This window comes from Rhinoraja longicauda, chromosome 9, assembly GCF_053455715.1.
Source record: "Rhinoraja longicauda isolate Sanriku21f chromosome 9, sRhiLon1.1, whole genome shotgun sequence".
Taxonomy (NCBI): Eukaryota; Metazoa; Chordata; class Chondrichthyes; order Rajiformes; family Arhynchobatidae; genus Rhinoraja; species Rhinoraja longicauda.
Genome location: NC_135961.1, coordinates 39,988,401 through 40,009,496, shown reverse-complemented (window position 1 = coordinate 40,009,496; position 21,096 = coordinate 39,988,401). Strand labels below are relative to the sequence as shown.

The 21,096-nt window shown below is 44.7% G+C and overlaps 1 protein-coding gene across 3 annotated transcripts in view; it reads right to left on the bottom strand.

The window, feature by feature from the left end:
• Positions 1 to 17,644: 17,644 nt before the first annotated feature.
• Positions 17,645 to 21,096, bottom strand: part of snx5 (sorting nexin 5) — a 36,731-nt gene continuing 33,279 nt past the window's right edge. For 2 of the 3 annotated variants that reach the window (XM_078405228.1, XM_078405229.1), the window contains exons 12-13: positions 20,671 to 20,756; positions 17,646 to 19,282 (exon numbers count right to left, since the gene is read on the bottom strand). In XM_078405228.1, the coding sequence (XP_078261354.1) occupies positions 19,235 to 19,282; positions 20,671 to 20,756 (134 nt within the window). In that variant the 3' untranslated portion in view covers positions 17,646 to 19,234. Of the gene's footprint in view, positions 19,283 to 20,670; positions 20,757 to 21,096 lie in introns of all 3 variants that reach the window. The other variant, XM_078405231.1, reaches the window with a different exon arrangement.

Here is a 21,096-nt window from a genome sequence, read left to right as displayed (position 1 = left end):
TTGACTGCCTGACCGCGTTAGAAGAATGAGGAGGAGATAAGACTTTTCTTTGCCTTCCATCAGTGAGGGTGTGCCTGGAGCAATCACTGTGATGGTTGTTTGTGTTAAATTGTAATTGTGTGTCTTGTGTTCTTTATTGTTTACTGCCGGACCCTGAGAGAGGACGCTGGCGATATTTGTTCGCCGCTTCTCCGTCAGGACAAATCTTTTGTTTGTTTGTTTGTTTTTATGTCTTGTTTGCTCTGTAAAGCGTCTTTGAGTATCCTGAAAAGTGCTATATAAAATAAATGTATTATTATTATTATTATTGACCTGGCTAACGTAGAGAACAATCTTGACAAAAATAAATAATAAGAGCATTAGAAAAACTGTGAGCAAGTCGCATTTTCCTTTTGAAATCTTTAGTGTGTTAATTACGAAAATATTGGAAATGGTGAACTTGGCAATCTGATTTGGACTGGCCCTGTGATAAAATCTCCAAGAATCCGTCCAACTCAGTAATTGGCAACGCAGTGATTTCTGGAGTTTGTTGCTCACACATTCCACGGACACTTATGTCGGAGCATAGCTGAAGCCAAATTGCTGTAAACTTTGGCAAATTGACTGCTGCCCTTGAGTTGGATAATGGGTGACCAGCAGCAATCCAGCATGACATTGTGCTTCAGGTTATGCAATCATTTTGGGCAGCCCAGCTGCGGCCATATTTCACAGTAGACAAACCTGGCAGTGGCCTTCCTGCAACCTGGCAGTAGATCGCCATCAGCAACAGGAATCCAGGAATCATGTACAGTGAACAATAGTCAGGTGTGTGGCTTTGACTCAAGGTTCTGTAGTAGCTCAGTGTTTCAGGCAGCACCACTGGGGAACATGAATAGGTGACGTTTCAGTTTGGGATCTTTCTCCAGACTGATTGGTGAGAGGTGGGGGGAGAAAGCTAGAAGAGAAGAAGGCCAGGATTAAGTGTGGCAGGTAGTTGGTGAACAAAGGCGAGAGAGGTTTGATAGACAGATAGTTGGACAAAGGGCAGGGATGACAAAAAAGGTGAGACACAAAATAATTTAACTATTGCAAATCCAGAGGTAGGAGGGGACAGTCCAGGTGAGGCATAATGGAGGGATGGTGGGGGATTGTTAGAGGTTGCCTAAAATTGGAGAATTCAATGCTCATAGTGTTGGTAGACACAAAATGCTAAAGTAACTCAGCGGGACAGGCAGCATCTCTGGGCCATTCCTTCTATCCAGAGATGCTGCCTGTCCCGCTGAGTTACTCCAGCATTTTGTGTCTATCTTCGGTGTAAATCAGCATCTGCAGTTCCTTCCTACTCATACCGTTCGTTTAAGAAAAATAGGCATATGTCCTGGCAATGGAACAGTGCAATCCTTAATTGCTGCAGCTTACAGGCCTGTAAACACAATAACCCACAGATAAATACATAATTAATCATACATTAAATTAATAACTGTTATACTAGGCAATCAGAATTGTTCAAAAACCAAATTTCTTAGTGCAACCAAATGCAGTCTGTAGAAGATCATAAAGACACAAGGAAATGCAGATGGTGGAATCTTGAGCAAAAGCCAAAGTACTGGAGAACCTCGGCAGGTCAGGCAACGTCTGTAGAGTGAGTGAACAAATGACATTTCGGTTCCCTTCAAAGGCAGGTGCGGACCTGAAACATCATCTGCCCGCTCCCTCCACATTGGCTCTCTGACCCACTGTGTTCTTTCAGCACTTGGTCTTTTGCTCACAGAAGCTCACAGTTGCTATGTTTAGTGTTATGCAGTGTTCAAGAGCACGAGGGTTGCTCTGAAGAAGCTGTTCTTAAACCTGGAGGTTATGGTTTTCAGGCTCCTGTACTTTCAACTTGATGGTAGCAGCGAGATGAGAGCATGGCCTGGCTCTTGTGGGTCTTTAATACTGGTTGTTTTTTTGAGGCAGCGTAAGGCATCGCCTCCTGTGGATCCCTTTGGTGGTGCGGAGATCAGTACCCGTGATGGACCGAGCATCTTGGTCTCGATTAGCATCCACTGAAACTCTGCTGTACTCACCATGTTTTCCCATTCTGTAACATATTATGAGTTCAAGTTCACAATCAGTATCTATTGAATCCAATCAAAATGGCAGTTGTCAGCTCTACATTTAAATATTAGATCCCAGAGAAAAAATAATAACTATGTTTAAAAACCGAAGACTACTTATCAATTCCCCCCACAGTGCTACCGAGTCCCTCAACCATATTGTTTGCTCAAGATTCCACCATCTGCAGTTTGGTTTGTTTTTGTAGTAATTCCTTCAATCTCAAGGGAGCTGAATTATCTCTTTGTGCTTTGGTTTATTGAAAGGGAGATTATGGGGAAGTTAATCACTACTGAATGTACTTTGAGATATAACTGCTAGCCAAACACTTAATTTATATCAATAATAAATTTGTCGCAATGGCTAAACAAGTAAAATGTGGGTAGACACAAAATGTTGGAGTAATTCAGTGGACAGGCAGCATCTCTGGATAGAAGGAATGGGTGACGTTTCGGGTCGAGACCCTTCTTCAGACTGAGAGTTAGGGGAGAGGGAGACATAGATATAAGGAAGGGTAAGGTGTATTAACGTGACATCAAAAGAGATGATTATAAAGGAAAATATAGAATATATCAAAGTTAGCTGGGAGAAGGTGACAACACAGCAAACAGAAAAAATATATAAACGGGGACAGTCAGACCGGTTGGAGAACTAGGAAGGGGGAGGGATGGAGAGAGAAGGAAAGTAAGGGTTACTTGAAGTTAGAGAAGGCAATATTCATACTGCTGGGGTGTAAGCTGCCCAAGCGAAATATGAGGTGCTTTGCCTCCAATTTGCACTGGGCCTTACTCTGACAGCGGAGGTGGCCCAGGACAGAAAGGTCAGTGTGGGAATGGGAGGGGAGGTAAAATGTGGGATTAGCTGACCACACATCGTACCATTAGCTGTAAAGGACAAAGTGCTGCAGTAACTCAGCGAGTCAGGCAGCATCTCTGGTGATGTTTTGGGTTGGGACTTCAATAGGCTGATTGTAGGGAGGGGGGGGGGGGGTGTTGTTGGCTGAACAAAAGCTGGGAGAGAGGAGGTGCAGGACTAAGTATGGTAATAGGTGGACAGGCGAGGGGAGTTTTTTTTTTACACAGTATTCGTTGCAACCATCAAAGTCACCACTGCTCATCTCTTGCCCACACACATCTCCCTCTCCACCCGAAGTCTCTAGTTACTTGGAAACAGTAGTTCTAATTAAACCATGATTTGTAGGTCAGAATAAATTGTGATGAGTGTCATTAATGGTCTCTTAAAGATATGATACCTGGTGCATTTGAGGCTGAAATTGGGGGAAAACAATTTAGTGATTGTTTTGTGACAAAAGTAAAGGTGCACAGGAAACTAACCTAACCCTTTCTATCTTCAGGTCAATTCAGCTCAAGTGATGCTGCGTTCAGCCAGTGATCGGTCTCCAAGGCAACAAGAGTTACATGGACAGCAATTCTATGCCTCCAAAATCAGCATGTCTCACCCAGACTTACCCACTGTTCAAAGCTCGAATGTCAACAATCAGATTTCTATGTCTGCCAAATTAACAAATGGCTTCTGTTCAAGCTGCCACTTTGTGTGCCAGTGACAGAGCTCATTGATCTGCCTGCAACCTTCGACCACCTCCTCCAGCATGGGACCACATTCACCTGGCTTCATTTGGGGCCATCCAGGCATAGCCAGAGTATCTCCTGGTGTCTCAAACTGGTGTCTTGTTTCTCATTTACAGTATATGCTGATAGTTGACTACAGTCAATGGTAACCTCTCACCCTCTCAGAGCTCGTCATGCTGCTAGGCCAAGGCACAATGCTGGATCAGCAGATAGTGGACTAAATGTTGGGAAAACCTATGTTCTTGTTTCCAATGTCCATGTCAAATTTCATCTCCCCTCCCCTGTCCACCTATTACCATTTGACAATCTGAGTGAACCAGTCTGTTTGTAAATCACCCTCTGAAGAATACCTGACCACATGTTCAGACCCTCATTTCATTCGAATCATTGGCTGATTCTATCCCAGGCTCCCATGCTGAGGCTCTAAGCCCTCTGTGCAAAGAAGGGTCTCGAACCGAAACGTCACCCATTCCTTCTCTCCCGGATTGCTGCCTGTCCTGCTGAGTTACTCCAGCATTTTGTGTCTCCCCCCTTGTCCCAACTTTCACCAATTCCTCTTCATATGACAGATAAGTGATGGACACAATACTCATTAGTTAAGCACTCTCATGATTTAAAAATTCACTTGCGTCCAAATCCTTCGTTGACTTTCCTCTGAAAGTTTCCAGTCTTACAATCCCTCACCTCAGATCATCATTCGCATTATTCTGCTCTCTTGTTTCAACCAACCTTCCTTCGCAACACCTTTGACCAAATACATCAGGATCCATCAACTGGGAGTCCTTCCTCTGAAAGCCAGCTACTTCCCAGCAGCCACCAGGCTGTTGGAGACTGCACAACACCAAGCTCAGCAACTATGATCTTCTATGGACTGTCTCTGGTTGCACCGAGGACTTCAATTTTGCATTATTACAGTTACCTAGATTTACTATTTATTTTTCATGAATTATTTATACCCGAGTATTAAATTAATGTATTATCCACCATTATATATTTATGTGTTATTACATTTGCAGTAAATATGTCGCAAGTAAGAATTTCATTGTTCCATTGCCAGTACATACGACGACTAAACACTCCTGACTTTCCCTTAATCTCTCAGCTTCCCAGTCTTTCTCTCCAAGCCCTCAAGTGTATCCTGCCTCATTGTCCAAGCTTTGGTGAGTCCACTATTGGTGCTTTTGTTGCACTAATTACACTCCTGCGAAGTGCTTTGAGACATTTTCGAAATAGCAGAAGTGCAGCTGAGCTCAAGTGCATGTGGTGTGGAGGATGGGAAGCCAGCCAGGAGACCAATGAAATGTCCGGGTGCAGAGATGACAGTGCAGAATTTCAGCTGAATTAATGTTTTTCATTCCTGCCATTCAAAGTCCTTTGGAGGATCAACTGCACACTCAGTCAGACTAAACCTTCAATTAAAAACAAGCAATTATCATAACTTCCTTTGAATTGTTGTGACCTTGCCTTTAGAACTCAACAGTGTTATTGTGAAGTATGCAAACCCGGGTTAAAAAAAGAGGTTGGATGTTTATAATGAGCCGCAAGATTGGCTTTCATTTGGTCAATACCAAATATGGATGCTGTTACAAAATTTTAATCTGCAAGAGTTGTTTATGTATTACTCTGACAGGCGATTAGCATTGTACTGGCTATGAGTCACTGTCGGCTTTCCTAAAACTGAAGGAAATTGTTCTTCCCTTGCATTTAAGCACAAATGATTTTAAGATATTTTTAAAATAACACTGAAAACAGAGGATATTGTAGAGACCTTGCATCATTAAACTATGCTGACACTGACTGCACGGAACATTCAAATCCAAAACATTGGCAGCTTTGTGCCAATTGTCAGGGTAAATAAGCATAGCTTACATTGTGGTCCAACACAGTAACAGCCATTGAGACGGTGTTGGAATGTTTGTTTCACCAAGGAGTTGCTTAAGACAAAAGTGCTTCGACTGAGTCACCAGTCTACCAGCAATGCACTGCTGGGGGCTCCTTCCTGCTTCTGTATTAGTTGTGTTGTGTGTGGTGAAGAGGTGGCATCGTACAGAGAGAGAGAGAGAGAGATACAGCATAGAAACAGGCCCTGTTTCTCATACCACAGTAACCATCAACCACCCATTTGCACTAATTCTACACTAATCTAATCCACCTCTATTCTCTCCATATTGTCATCAACTTCCCCCCAGATTCCACCACTTGTCTGCACACACGGGGTAATTTACAGTGGCCAACTAACCTACCAACCCACACATCAATGGGATGTGGCAGCGAACCCATGTGGTCACAGGGAGTGCGAGCAAACTCCACACATGCAACAGTCGGGGTTAGGATCAAACCAGGGTCTCGAGCTCTGAGGCAGCAGCTCCATTTATACGACTTCATATATATCTCACGCTGCCTCGGCAAGACTAACAGCATAATCAAGGAGGAGTTGCACACTGGCCACTCCCTCTTCTCATCTCTCCCATCAGGCTAAAGGTATAGAAGTGTGAAAACGCACACCTCCAGATTCAGGGACAGTTTCTTACCTGGCAAATGAATCATCCTACCATAACCAGAGAGCAGTGTTATCGGGCAACTGAATCATCCTACCACAACCAGAGAGCAGAGCTGAACTACTGTCTACTTCTTTGATGACCCTCAGACTATCCTTGATTGAATTTTGCTGGCTTTACCCTGCACAAAATGTTATTCCCTTATCATGTATCGATGCACTGTAAATGGATCGATTGTAATCATGTATTGCCTTTCTGCTAACTGGTTAGCATGCAACAAAAAGCTTTTCACTGTACCTCGGAACACATGAATAAACTGAACTGAACTCCCCAGGCTGCGGCCCTGTGCTGCCCTGCATCAGCTGGCCCACTAACAGTGGTGACAACAAACCAGCATTGCACAAACATTCTTAACGCCAATTCATTAGCCTGCACACCCTGAGCTACTCAGATTGCCAAAGAGCAGAAGCTGTGCCCAATCAGAATTAAATCTGATACCCGCCCCAGTTTTGCAGCCATGGTGCCAATAGTATAAAAGACCTCGTCCACACACATGAATAGGATGTAATGCACACTGCTCATATTCATATGTCACTACACAATTACACATGCACAAGTGTTTTTATTGTCCTGAATGACAGGAAATATTTCCTCCAGACAGACTGCGAGTGCCCCAGTAAATTTCTGACCTCAAGTAACACTACAGTTAAGTTTCATTTCTCCACTGCCATGTTACCCACGTTTTGCATTTGTCCCTGATTAGTTTTGGATTATGGTTAAGTAGTTACACTTAGTGGGGGAGGGGGGGGAATGCCGTTAGAGCTGGGGTGGTTGGCATGACGCTTGGTGACGGACAAGCTCAGAACTGGACGGATGGAGGGTGGGAAAGTAAATGTTGCAGACATTAAATTGTATGAGCATTGAATTCTCCAATTTCTATGATCTTCCCCCCACACCCACATTTCTCTCACCATTCACTTAGCTCCTTTCCTCTCCCCATGCACTCATCTCCCAATCATGATTTGCCAACTTCCGTTTCAACCTACTCTTTCTCCTCCCTCCACCCATATCCCTCCCTCCGGCCTTACAATCCACTCCCCCTTATCTGGCACCCTCTTGTTTCCTTTTCACCATTGGCCTATGTCACTTATTTCACCCATCTGCCAGTCCCCCCCCATCCCATCTGTCACTCCTCTATCCACCCATCACTTGCCAGGCGTTGTCCTGCTCCCACCTTTTGTTTCCAGCTTTCTCCCCTTTGGAAGGATCCAAACCCAAAACATCATGTTCATTCCCTCCACAGATGCTGCCTGACCCGGTGAATTCCTCCAGCACTGAAGAGGCTAGAATCTTTGGCAAAACAGTTTCTAGTGTCTTCTCCACCACTTATTTTTGCTGTAAACTTTGTTGAACCTCTTACTCTTACAAAATGTCCACATCCATTTCCTGGAAGGGACATCCACAGGGTGAATCAAAGCAAACTTGTCTATTTATGCAAAATAGTGCGCAAATGCTATTCTTTAATGAAAGACCTAGATAGAGTGGACGTGGAAAGGATGTTTCCACTAGGAGACTGTGGAATCTGTGGAATTCATTGGCACAGAAGGCTGCAGAGGCCAAAACATTCGACATCTTTAACGCTGAGATATCTTTAACGCTGAGGTTCTAGATTAGTAAGGATGTCAAGGTTACAGTGAGAAGCCAGTAGAATGGGGCTGGGCGGCAAAGATAAATCAGCCACGATTGAATGGCAGAGCAGACTCGATGGGTCAAATGGCCTAATTCTGCTATGTCATGAACGAAACTGGAAGTGAAATCAATGCTGTCCCAAATAAATATGTTCATTATACTTGTCTCAACTAACTCCTCTTGCAGTTTGCTTCATATACCCACCACTCTGTGTGCAAAAGTTGCCGCTTTTCCCCTTTACCTTATTGATTGGCGAGTCCCCTACCCTGGGTAAAAGACTGCATTCACCCCATATATTTCCATCCTGATTTTCTACATCCCTATAAAATCTCCCTTCAGCCTCCTGCACTCCAAGGAGTAAAGTCCTAGCCTGCCAATCTTTTTCTTTTCGCTCAGACGAGTCCTGGCAATATCCTCATAAATCTTCTGCACTGTTTCCAACTTAATGACATCTTTCCTATAGTAGGGTAGCCAAAATCGAACATATACTCCAAGAACAACACAATACTTCCAATTTAAAGAACTGCAGAACAAGGGACAAGGGTTATACTACAGCTATACAAAGCCCTGCTTCAGTTGCCATCACCCTCCAGGAAGGATATATTGGCCTTGTAAGGGAGTAGGTTTATCACAATGTAATCTATGTGGCACGTCGGATTAAGGGCTAGATTGTTCAATTTTTAAGGAAATAAAGTGAATCTGCTAAGTGGATAGAAAGAAATATTTTCAAGATGAGAGTGAGAAAGATAACTAGCATCTAGAGGGATTGGACCCTTTCAGACATTTGCCAAGGCACAATGGGCCAGTAACATAATGGCAAGAGGAAGATGGCAGGAGAAAGGGTAACTTAAAGACAATTACAATGGTACATGGGCAGAGTTGGCTGAAGTAGATGGGGTAAATAGATTAAAGGAAAGAAAGGCAACTATTTCAGAGGGTCTATGGAATAGTTGGCAGAGGAAGATGAGCAAGATACAATAATAACATTTGGACAGGTACATGGATAGGAAAGGTTAAGGGATATGGTCAAACGCAGGTAAGTGGGACTCGCTTAAACGAAGCACCTTGGACGAGTTGGGCTGAAGGGCCTGTTCCCAAGTGTAAATTAGCAAATAGTGTAAATAGAGCTTAGAACTCATCGATGTTGGTCCCTCTGAGAGAGTCATTGGGGAATTAATATTGAGAAATGGAGTGGCAAAAATTCTAAATAATAATTTTTGATTTGTCTTCATATAAATCAGAGCATCGAGTATAGAAGTTGGGATGTAATGTTGAAATTGTACAGGGCATTGGTGAGGCCGAATCTGGAGTATGGTGTGCAGTTCTGGTCGCCAAATTATAGGAAGGATGTCGACAAAATGGAGAGGGTACAGAGGAGATTTACTAGAATGTTGCCTGGGTTTCAGCACTTAGGCTACAGAGAGAGGTTGAACAGGTTGGGTCTTTATTCTTTGGAGCGTAGAAGGTTGAGGGGGGACTTGATAGAGGTTTTTAAAATTATGAGAGGGACGGACAGAGTTGACGTGGGTAGGCTTTTCCCTTTGAGAGTGGGGAAGATTCCAACAAGGGGACATAGCTTCAGAATTGAGGGACAAAGGTTTAGGGGTAACATGAGGGGGAACTTCTTTACTCAGAGGGTTGTGGCTGTATGGAATGGGCTTCCGGTGGAAGTGGTGGAGGCTGGCTCGATTTTATTATTTAAGAGTAAATTGGATAGGTATATGGATAGGAGGGGATTGGAGGGTTATGGTCTGAGTGCAGGTAGATGAGACTAGGTCAGGGAGAATGGTCGGCGTGGACTGGTAGGGCCGGACAGGCCTGTTTCCATGCTGTAGTTGTTATATGTTATATGTTATATGTTATACACAAAACATCTAAAATAATCAAGGGTATGTAGGGAGAGGGGAGCTTGAAACACACTCTTACTAGAGATCAAGTACTGGGCAGATTAGTGGGGCTGAAGACCAACTAGTTCTCCAGACCTGATGACTTGCATCCATGATTTTAAAGGAAGTGGCTGCCGTTTACAATCTCCCAAAAGTTACCAAACTATCAAGAGGTCCCAGAGGACTGGAAAACCATAATTGTGACATTGATTCAAGGATGGAGGCAGAAAGCAGGAAACTGTAGGGCAGTGGCCAAACATCTGTTGTCAGGAAAAGGATGGATTTCAGCATGAAGGAGGTGAAAGATTTATAGTTACATGGATAGGAAGATTTGGATGGATATGGGCAAAATGCTAATGTGGGACTAGCCCAATATGCGAACTTGGTCAGCATGGATAAGGTGGGCGAGGGTCCTTTTCTGTGCTGTACAGTTCAATGGGCCTAAAAGCAAGTAATTCAGAAAATCTATAATACAAGCTACTTGGTTTTATGAAAGGGAAATGGTTTGACAAGGTTACAAAGTTGTGAATGTAGCAAACAGGGAAGATAAAGGGGAACTAACAGATGCAGTGTATTGGGATTTCCAGAAGGCCTGTGAAAAGATGCCACATCAAAAGGTAACTGGTCTAGAACACATGGCAGCAAAGGTAAAAAAAAAGACAGTGCCGGAGTAACTCAGCAAGTCAGGCAGCGTCTCTGGAGAACACGGAAAGATGATGTTTGGGGTCGGGACCCTTCTTCAGTTTATTGTGTCTGCAACAGGGATACTATGTTGGCATAGGTAGGGGAGATGCAAACTACCAGGAAACACATTGCAACCTCTAGATTCAAGATGGCGGTGGACACAGGAAAGTAATAGTGCTGGTGAGCAAGCTGGGGCCTTACCTTCCACGCCCTAGGAGGCGCTCTGGATGTTCTGAGATCAGGTTCCCCAGGGCATGGAGATGAAGCGGTGGCCATACGAGGTGAGCGACAGCACATTGGTGGGTCAATGTGTCCAGATCAAGATGTCAATGGAGTGGGTCACTGGAGGCCCTACAGCAGCCTGGGGCTCGATTAGATCAGGCACCACTCCAACATGCCGAGCGTGCGGATCAGACGCTGCATGCAGCAGCATGGAGCAGATTGGCAATGGAGGACATCGACAACATTGCCTAGTCGACCCTATAACTCCAACCCTGTGCTGCCACCAGGACAATGGGCCTTTACGGCCAAGTTAACACTACAACTTTGGACCTGTATCGCAAAATGTGGTGCCAGAAACGTGCCGACTCTTGTGCACTGTTTCAGTGTAATCTACAGTTCTGAAGATAGACACAAAAAGCTGGAGGAACTCAGCGGGACAGGAAGCACTCCAAAGAAGGAGTGGGTGACGTTTTGGGTCGAGACCCACATTCACTGCAAATCTACTATTCCTACAGTCTTGTAGTTAAGTATGATGGTGCCTGTGTAGTTTAGTTTATTGTCACATGTACCGAGTGTGTGCTATCCAATCAACGGAAAGACTATACATGATTACAATCAAACCATCCACAGTGTACAGATACAGGATTAAGTCCAGTAAAGTCTGATTAAAGATAGTCAGAAGGTTTCCAATAAGGTAGATGGTAGCTCATGACCACGCTCTAGTTGGTGATAGGATGTCTCCATTACCTGATGACAGCCGGGAAGAAACTGTCCCTGAATCTGGTAGTACGATTTTTACTGAACTGTATGCAACAAAATAATTTTACTCTACCTATGTACACATGACAATAAAGTACCATTGAAGCAATGGGTCATTATTAAATTGACATTTACAAGTCAAGAATGTGTAATCGTCATATGTACCGGCGACAGAACAACATAATCCTTACCTGTTGGATTACCAGGCCCATTAAATAGCAAAAAAATATACAATAATACATAAATTAATAATCAGTAATACTAGGTAACCAGACCACAATAATGCAACACTGAAGACTATAGATCAACCAAAACAAAGTTTGTAGAAGATCATAGTTGCTGAGGTTTGTGTTTAACAGCCTGATGGTTGTTGGGAAGAAGCCATTCTTGAACTTGGGAGTCAGTGTTCAGGCTCCTGTACCTTCTTCCCGATGGCAGCAGCAAGATGGGAGTGACATTCGTGAACTAGTGTGGTGCCCTTCATTAACGCCAGGTGATGGGACAGAGTTTTCTGTAGCCGTTTCTACCAATGATCGAAAGTTAGCGATTTGTGAGGAGGTAAAAGATCCCGTAGAGGGGTACTGACAGGATAAGTGATTGAACAAGAAATTGGTAGATGGCGTGTAATTTGGGAAAGTGTGTCATTATCTACTCTGGAAGGAAGAATTTAAAAAAATTACTTGAATGAAATGAGACTACAAATGTTGTGGTACAAACAGATCGGGGGTCCCAGTACATGAACCACAAAAATGTCAGTGAATGTACAGCAAGTAATTGGGAAGTAGAATGGAAAATTGACATTCACTGCAATGGGTATGGAGTATAATTAGGAACACTTTGATGCATCTTTATATGGTGCTAGTGAGATTGAATCTGGAATATTGCAAAACATTTTGTTCTACTTATTTACAGTAGGGTATGTTTGTTTTGGAGAGTGTGCAGAGAAGGTTCATTAGGTTCATTCCTGGGATGAAGGCATTGACTACGGTGGAGCAGCAGTTTGTGCCTATGCTCACGGGGGGGGGGGGGGGTGGGAAGGGTGTGAAGTGCTGAATTGTCATATGCATCAGCAAAGGAATGAAATTCTCACTTGGTTCAGCATAAAAGGCCCATTAATGCATTAACGTACAGACAATATGTTACAGTTTAATTTAGAGATAAGGTGATACAGTTTGGGAACAGTCCCTTCATCCCACCGAGTCCATGCCGATCACTGAGGCGCCAGTTCTATCCACACTAGCGATCATTCTTAAAGTCAATTAACCTAAAAACCTACACGTGTTTGAAATAGAAACATAGCAAATAGGTGCCGGAGGAGGCCATTCGGCCCTTCGAGCCAGCACCGCCATTCATTGTGACCATGGCTGATCATCCACAATCAATAACACGTGCCTGCCTGCTCCCCATATCCCTTGATTCCACTAGCCCCTAGAGCTCTATCTAACTCTCTCCTAAATCCATCCAGTGATTTGGCCTCCACTGCCCTCTGTGGCAGACAATTCCACAAATTCACAACTCTCTGGGTGAAAAAGCTCCTTCTCACCTCAGTTTTAAATGGCCTCCCCCTTATTCTAAGACTGTGGCCCCGGGTTCTGGACTCGCCCAACATTGGGAACATTTTTCCTGCATCTAGCTTGTCCAGTCCTTTTATAATTGTATATGTCTCTATAAGATCCCCTCTCATCCTTGTAAACTCCAGTGAATACAAGCCTAGTCTTTTCAATCTTTCCTCATATGACCGTCCCGCCATCCCAGGGATCAATCTCGTGAAATGTTAGAGGAAACCAGAGCACCTGTCGAGAAAACCCACGTCACAGGGAGAAGATACAAACCCCGTACAGACAGCACCCATAGTCAAGATTGAACTTGGGTCTCTAACGCAGCAAGGCAGCAATTCCACCGCTGCACCACCCTAAACAGTAATACAATGAATAATCAGTATACAGCAAGCATTGAGCAAAAAATAAAGTACTAGAGGAACTCAGCAAGTCAGGCAGTAAATGTTGAGAAAATGGACAGACAATGTTTTGGATGGGTCCTTTCAGACTGATGGAGTAGGGAGAAAAAGCTAGAAAAGAGATGGAGTGGTGCAATGGAGGGGGAAAGCTGGAAAGGCATGGTGGGGCTTGCAGCATCTCCAGTTGCTTGTCTCTCAGTGTCAAGTATTCCTGCTTTACCAGTGACATCCATCTATTTGAATAACCAGCAAGCAGACATTGTGTTGGAATGTTTACCTACGATTAATAAAGATGCCAACTTGTCATTCGGAAGATGGAAAGAACCCCTCAAAAAGGTGACTTCGAATGAGTGCTCCAAAATTAACCCAGTCTGTTGCCTAGCAACCACCACTGGTTTATTTTCTCACTTATTAAAAGGCACGACAGGAACTGTGCAAGGTCTGAAATTCCCCTACAACAGCTGGTAAAACAACTTATTTGTAACCTCGTCCACACATCACTGGAGCCTCCTGGCTCCACTATCTGTCCACAGCATCACCACTGGTTCTGCGCATCCCTTGTTATGATCCCTCCAAGCTCCTTGTCACCTTGACACTCGTACCCCAGTAGTGCCCGGACACTCCCAATTCTGCAAACTCTCCAATGCCAAACTCCACAGACATTCCAGCTGTGGGGAGAATTCCCAATGTCTGCTCACCTCCAAATTGTAGCTTCAGTTTTCATCCAAGAAAAGATCATTTTCTCTGCAAGTATGCCAAAGTCAAAAGTGTTTAATTATCATATTACCAAAACAGAACAATGAACCCATTTCACCAAAAGGATACACAGTGCTGGAGTGACTCGGTGGGCAGGCAGCTTCTCTGGAGAACATGGACCTTCCCCCCCCCCCCCAGGGTGGAAATGTCAAAGACCAGAGGGCAGTGCTTTAAGGTAAAAGAGGCAAAGTTTAAAAGGAAATGTTAAAAGTTTTATTACAGAGGGTGGCAGGTGCCTGGAACATGCTGCCAGACTTGTGGTGATATCAGCCTCCACATCCACCTAAGGCAGCATGTTCTGGGCATCATTCCTTGCTTGATAAAGCCTGTGACCCAACATAGGACATCTCATAAGGTAAGTCACACTGAAATATAAGAGTTTTGATTCTGTTAAACAGAATGAACAGGCATTTGTTTTCCTTTATTAATTAGAATCCAAAAGCTGCGCAAGACGTTGACGAGACCGCACTTTGAACATTGTGTTCAGTTTGGGTTGTCCGGCTGTAGGAAAGATGTCATTAAGCAGGACAGTGTGCAGAGGGGAGTTACAAGGATGTTGCCACGACTTGAGGGCTTGAACAACAGGGAGAGGTTGGGAAAGCTGGGACTTTATACATTAAGGCTGAGGGGTAATCTTATAGAGGTGTATAAAATCATGAGGGGAATAAATAGAATGAATGCAGTCTTACCCAGATTGGGGGAATCAAGAACAGTAGGTGAGAGTTTAAGGCGAGAGAGGAAAGATTTGTTTGGAACCAACAGGGCAAATCTTTCACACAGAGGGTGAGGGGGAATACATGGAGCAAGCTGCCTGAGGAGATAATTGAGGCAGGTATTATAACATAAAATAAATTAGGGCAGGTAAACAGAGGAAAGAGGTTTAGAGGGATATGGGCCAAACGCAGGTAGATGGGACTACTGTAGGTATAGTATTTGAGTCAGCATGAATGAGTTGGGTCGAAGGGCCCGTTTCCATGCTGATTGACTCTATGAAGGGATGTGCAGCTCCTTGACAAGACATGCACGAGAGCTGCAGGACACGGCAGGAATGCAGGTGGAGCAACCACATCCTGTTGATCCAGGATGTAAACACTCTCAGCTTTCAGGATGCCATGAAGCTATTTCTCACGGTGTGTGAAGTGAGGCAGGGTTAAATCCACCTGGATGCCCATACCTCAGATATAGATATGCAGATAATGGAGGGATATGAATGACCTGCAGGCAGAGATCAGCTTAATTAAGCACAGACGTTGTGGGCCGATGCCTGTTCCTGTGCTGTTCTATGAGCAACATCTTACTCTAATAGCTCGCTCAATCCAAATTATACTGGATCCCCAGTTGCTGACTATTTTAACTTCCCTTCCCATACCGACCTCTCTGTCCTGGGTGTCCTTCATTCCCAGTGACGCAACACACAAACTGGAGGAAAAGCACCTCGTATTCCACTAGAGTAGCTTACAATCCAATAGCAAGAACATTGAAGTCTCCAATGTTAGGCAACTAGCCGACAAACACCTCCCTCCTCTCTTCCCCCTTCCCTGTGTCCAACTGGATTTGCATATATCTCTCTTTCCATCTATATTCCTTTATTCCTGGCTTCACAAAACACACCTCTTCTATCCTTACCTCCCACTTCGTCTTTTCATCTCTGGCCTTCGTCCACTCATTTGGAAATCCAAACCCCCCTCACTTTATCTATCTGTCACGTGCCATACTTTGTCCTACCCCCACCTCTCCCAGCTTTTCAACCCATCACCAGTCTACAGAAGGGACCTGACCCAAAATGTCACCTATTCATGTTCTCCAAACAGGCTGCCTGAACTGGTGATTTATTTCTGAATTTTGTGTCTTAATTCAAATAGCTGTATTGTTCTGGGCTGCTGGTGGGTGGGAGTGGTACTCTACAATGGGTGGTAGGCTGGAGCTTGTTCTGTGCTCGATGTTGTAGGCCATTTATTTACTACTACATTAACAGCACTGGAAATGCAAAGGGACAAGGGATGTTATGGGGCAGGTAATGGAAGGAAGTGCACAGATAATGAACAGATAATGATCAGTCTGAAGAAGGGTCTTGACCCGAAACGTCACCCATTCCCACTCTTCTAGATGCTGCCTGACCTGCTGAGTTACTCCAGCATTTTGTGATACCTTCGATAATGAACACTTGTCTAACCACTGATTTGTAAACCAATTATAGCTCATACACAGACTCTTCAGCCCACGAAGTTTGTGCTGCCCATCAATCACACATTTATACTAATACTATCATAATCCCTTTTTATTCTACCTACATTCCCATCAACTCCCGCTCCCCTGGACTCCAACGGCAAATTCCAGAAGCCAGTTAGTCCATAACCCCACAAGTCTTTGGGATGTGGGAGGAATCCAGAATTTGCGGAGGAAACCCACGTGGTCACAGGGAGAACATACAAACAGCATCTGTGGTCAGGATCGAACCTGGGACCCTGGCGCGGCAAGGCCGCTACTCTACTGCTGCGCCACTGTGCCGCATGTGGAGGGAAATGGATGGACAACATTGCATGTCGGGATCTCAACCTAAAACAGTCTGTCCGTTCCCTCCACAGATGCTGCCTGACCCGCTGAGTTCCTCCGGCACTGTTTTGCTCAAGATTCCAGAATCTGCAGTTCCTGGTATTTTTGAGGGGTTGTTTCAATACTATTTGGCTTGAGCTTGAACACCTCGAAGCCCTGTGGTAGTGGTGGAAGGAGTGCTCCATCTTACAGGCTACCCAGCTGCTCACCACCTGCCCCTCAAGGCAGAGATTTGTTGCTGCGTTTCAGAAACTGACACCAAAGTATGTGCTTTTAACCCATTAGCGCCATCTGCCAGCAGATGGCAGGATTTTAGTACAATATTTTAAAAAGGACAAAGTGCTGGAGTAACTCAGCAGGTCAGGCAGCATCTCAGGAGAACCTGGATCGGTGATGTTTCGGGTCAGGACCCTTCTTCAGACACAAAACAATCACCTATCCATGTTCTCAGAGATGCTGCCCAACCAGCTGTGTAACTCCAGCTCTGTGTTCCTTTGTGTAAACCAGTGTCTACAGTTCCTTGTTTCTACAGGATATTAATACAGCCTGGTATCTCCGTTCCCAGTTCAAGTGTAGCTGTCACATGTACCAGCAACAGAATAATGACATTCTTAGGCACAAGGAACGACAGATGTTGGAATCTGGTGTAGAACAAAGCACCGGAGTAACTTAGCTGGTCAAGCAGCATCTCTGGGGAACACAGACAGGTCAAAGTCTGTGGTTCAGGTCAAGACTCTTCAAGATAGACACAAAGTTTTAATTCAGCAGCATCTCTGGAGAACATGGATAGGTGACATTTTGAGTAGGTACCCTTCCTAAGACCCAAAACATCACTTATCCTCTTCTTCTCCTCCCCCCCCACCCCCCCCCCCCACTTTCAGTCCAAAGGGTTCTGACCCAAAAGGTCAACTATCCTTTCTCTCCAGCAATGCTGCCTGACCCAATGAGTTACTCAAACCAGTATCTGCAATTCTTTGACCGTAGAGGTGTAAAAGATTATGCGGGCCATGGATAAAGTGAATGCTCACACAGTCCCTCCCCAAAGACTTACAGATTCTACACCCATGTTCAGCTTTTACAAACATGCAAACATTTGTTGGCCAAATTACAAAAACCAGGCATTATTGCAGTTTGAAACCATCTTTACTGTTTAAACTTCAACAGACATCAACACAGGCTTTGCAGTTGTAAAACATCAAAGGCAACAACGCACAAAACAACAAGGTGTTAGTGGAAATGGCAATGGTTTCTTTATGGAATGAGGAAGGGATGCAGCTATGAAATCTTGCCTGCTGGCGATCAGACTGAATCCACGTCCAGGGCAGGTATTGGAAACTTCACCTGTCAATATAATTACGCCCTTCACTGATAGAGTCGTCTTCAAAACCAGAAGATGATGAATACCAGGGATACACCTGCTTTGGAGGGAGAAGTCCTGCGAAAGAGCATGGATGAAGGAGACCAACACAAGAGAGGGAACAGGGAGATCAGACAGAACTAGTATAAAGCCAAGCCTAGTCCCAAAGTCTGGGCAGAATATTGTTCGATACACTCAAGGCACAGACGGCAATAACTAATCTAGCTCCTCCAAAATACAACAAACGCTCTGTTTGCACTTCCTTCCCACTATCCACTGGCACCTGATGTGACAGGCACTAGGTTAGGATGCAAAAACCTTTAAACAGATATAAAAGCTGTAACTATATGTCCATTTCTTCCTCCAACTCAACTTACAAGAGTCACCCCAATAATATCCTTTTACAAAAGTGGGGAAAAAGCAGTTACTTAAGAGGCTGCACATTTTAGAGGCTTTTTAACCAAAATAGCTGCAAAATTTTAAGATAGGGTGCAATAATAGGGATTAATTATACAGGAGATGGGGTGCATATTTAACCCTTGAAGGGCCACACTGCAATCCGTGCAAACTTGAAGTTTCCCTGGAGGCCCTTTAGCAATTGCTTTCTTATACTGAGGAAGCAGAGGAGAAACATTGCAACAGCCCTGACCATCATTAGATCGTTCGATTAGTAAAGGCAAGGTAAACAGAGAACACAGTCATTGGTTTGGAATAGTTAGTGCAGGGTTAAAAATGGGAAGACTCAACACATCAATCAAAGAATGACATTTGTCATCACACACAATTAACTGGAGGAATTGTTAAAACAAATTTCACACAATTTGACTTGACTCATCATGTAGTTAATCTAGGTTTGCATTATTAGAGGTCCATTTTACAATTTTGTTTGTATCAAAATTAAATTTGCATCGGAACACCCGCTTACAAAGTTTGGTCCAGCTTCGATTTGGGAACTGAGGTACGGCTACAGGTAGGCACTTGTGTGGAGCAAAGCTTAGCTTCTTTACAAAATACTTTACACTTCATCCATGCTTTAGGGAGTCGAGCAGTAGTGGGGACACACGCTGCGAAAGGTCAGAGTGGAGCCACACACAGCCCATGGAACACTCACTGGGTGGACAGTGACGTCAGGCCACAGATTTTACATGCGTCTCTCTGGTGGGCAAAACACCAGTGTGAGAAGCCCCGGTCTCCTCCGTCAGGATGTCCTAGTTACTCAGCATGGCCAAGCAGCTCTGCAGCATCTGGACGTTGTTCTGGAACAGAAATGGATCTATGACAGTGCAAGGTGATAAAGTGGGATGCAGATACAGCACAAAGGGAGGCAAGTCTTCTAAACCCCAAGCTTTAGACGAGATACAGTGCAGAAACAGTCCCTTCGGCCCACTGTCCACACCAATCAGCGATCAACCCCATACACTAATGCTGTCCTACACACTAGGGACAATTAACCTATAAACCCGTATGTCATTGGCCACAGTTCTCTCTCCCAGACCTGCCTCGGATCTCTCCATTTATTCCTCTGCCTGATCCATATCGCCTTTTATCTCCAACTTTTTCCCCTTCCACTTGTATCCTCAGAAAGGAGACGAGGAGGAATTTCTTTAGCCAGAGGGTGCTGAATCTGTGGAATTCATTGCCACAGACATTGGCTTGGAGGTCAAGACAATATTTTGAAAGCGGAGATTGATAGGTTCTTGATTTTTGAGGGTGTCAAAGATTACAGAGAAGGCAAGAGAGGGGAAAATAGATCAGCCATGATTGAATGGCAGACTCCGGCATTATATTTCACCCCTTCTCCGACACCCTTTGCCTCCTTTTCACCTCCAGTCTTTGTCACTTACTCCACCCATGTGCCTGTCATCCCCCTCACATCTATCCACCTATCACTTGCCACACTTTGTCCTGCCCCCATCTCTTTTTTGCAGCTTTCTCCCCTACGCCAGTCTGAAGGGTCCCGACTCAAAACGTCATCTGTCCATTCTCCCCCCCACAGATGCTGCCTGACCCACTGAGTTCTTGTAGCACTTTGTTCATCGGGATAAATTGTCTGCAGTGTTTGGCGTTAGAACCACCAGGTTGAATCTATGCATCATAAAGCTGACTGCTCCCCAGCAGACAGGCCAGGACCATGCACTGGTTTACACTGCACCCAACCCTCCCAGATCACAGGACACAGCCACCCACTCCACGCTTTGTGCCGACTGATGATTCTAGGTGCAGGTCCCTCAGAGTGAGGTGGGGAGAGGGCGATGGGGTAACCATAAGCAGCTGGGTTCCCAGCCAGTGGCAGGTAACCCCCGTGGACTCTGGCAAAGGCTGCCCCCTCTGAACCTGCCCCTGGAGAGCACACGAGGCTGGCATTACCGAGCATACAGCGGGCACTGTGCACTGCCAGTCATTGATAGCTGGGCAAGGGGGAAATCCACACGCAGTTGATGTATGCACACACACCATGGTATACCTATTGATGTACACACAGTCTCCACGGCTTCCCCAGTCGGTGTATGCGCACACACCCCTCTACTCATGTACACACAGAGCAATATTGGATGTATACACACACACACCTCCACAGTATCCCTATTGGATATACACAAAACACACCACGTCTACAGCACCAATATTGTATGTACACACCCACCTTGGCGTGTTTCAGCTGCAGCTCCGTCATTTCAATCAAGTTTTTGCGGAATGCCGCCACCCTCCTTGTTCTGAAAGCCATCAGCTCTGAAAACAGGAAGGTTCCCAGTCAGCAACACAGCGGGACGAACCTGGGGACTCCTGGCAGATACAGCTGCCACTGGTGTACAGCAGCTCACCAGACAAGCGGGTCGAGTGGTGGCTTCTGTTCAAAGTCATGGTCGTGAAAACTCCAAAAGATCGGAGCTCAAATCATAAAGCAAATGCACTGTTACCTCGTGTTATGATTATTTTTATTATTGATTCTATATCCATTATAGGTTGAGAGGGATATTGGCCAAACACAAATAAGGACTAGCTGAGGGACGGCATCATGTCTCAATACATGATAAATGGCTCGATTGCAATCATGTAGTCTTTCCTGCTG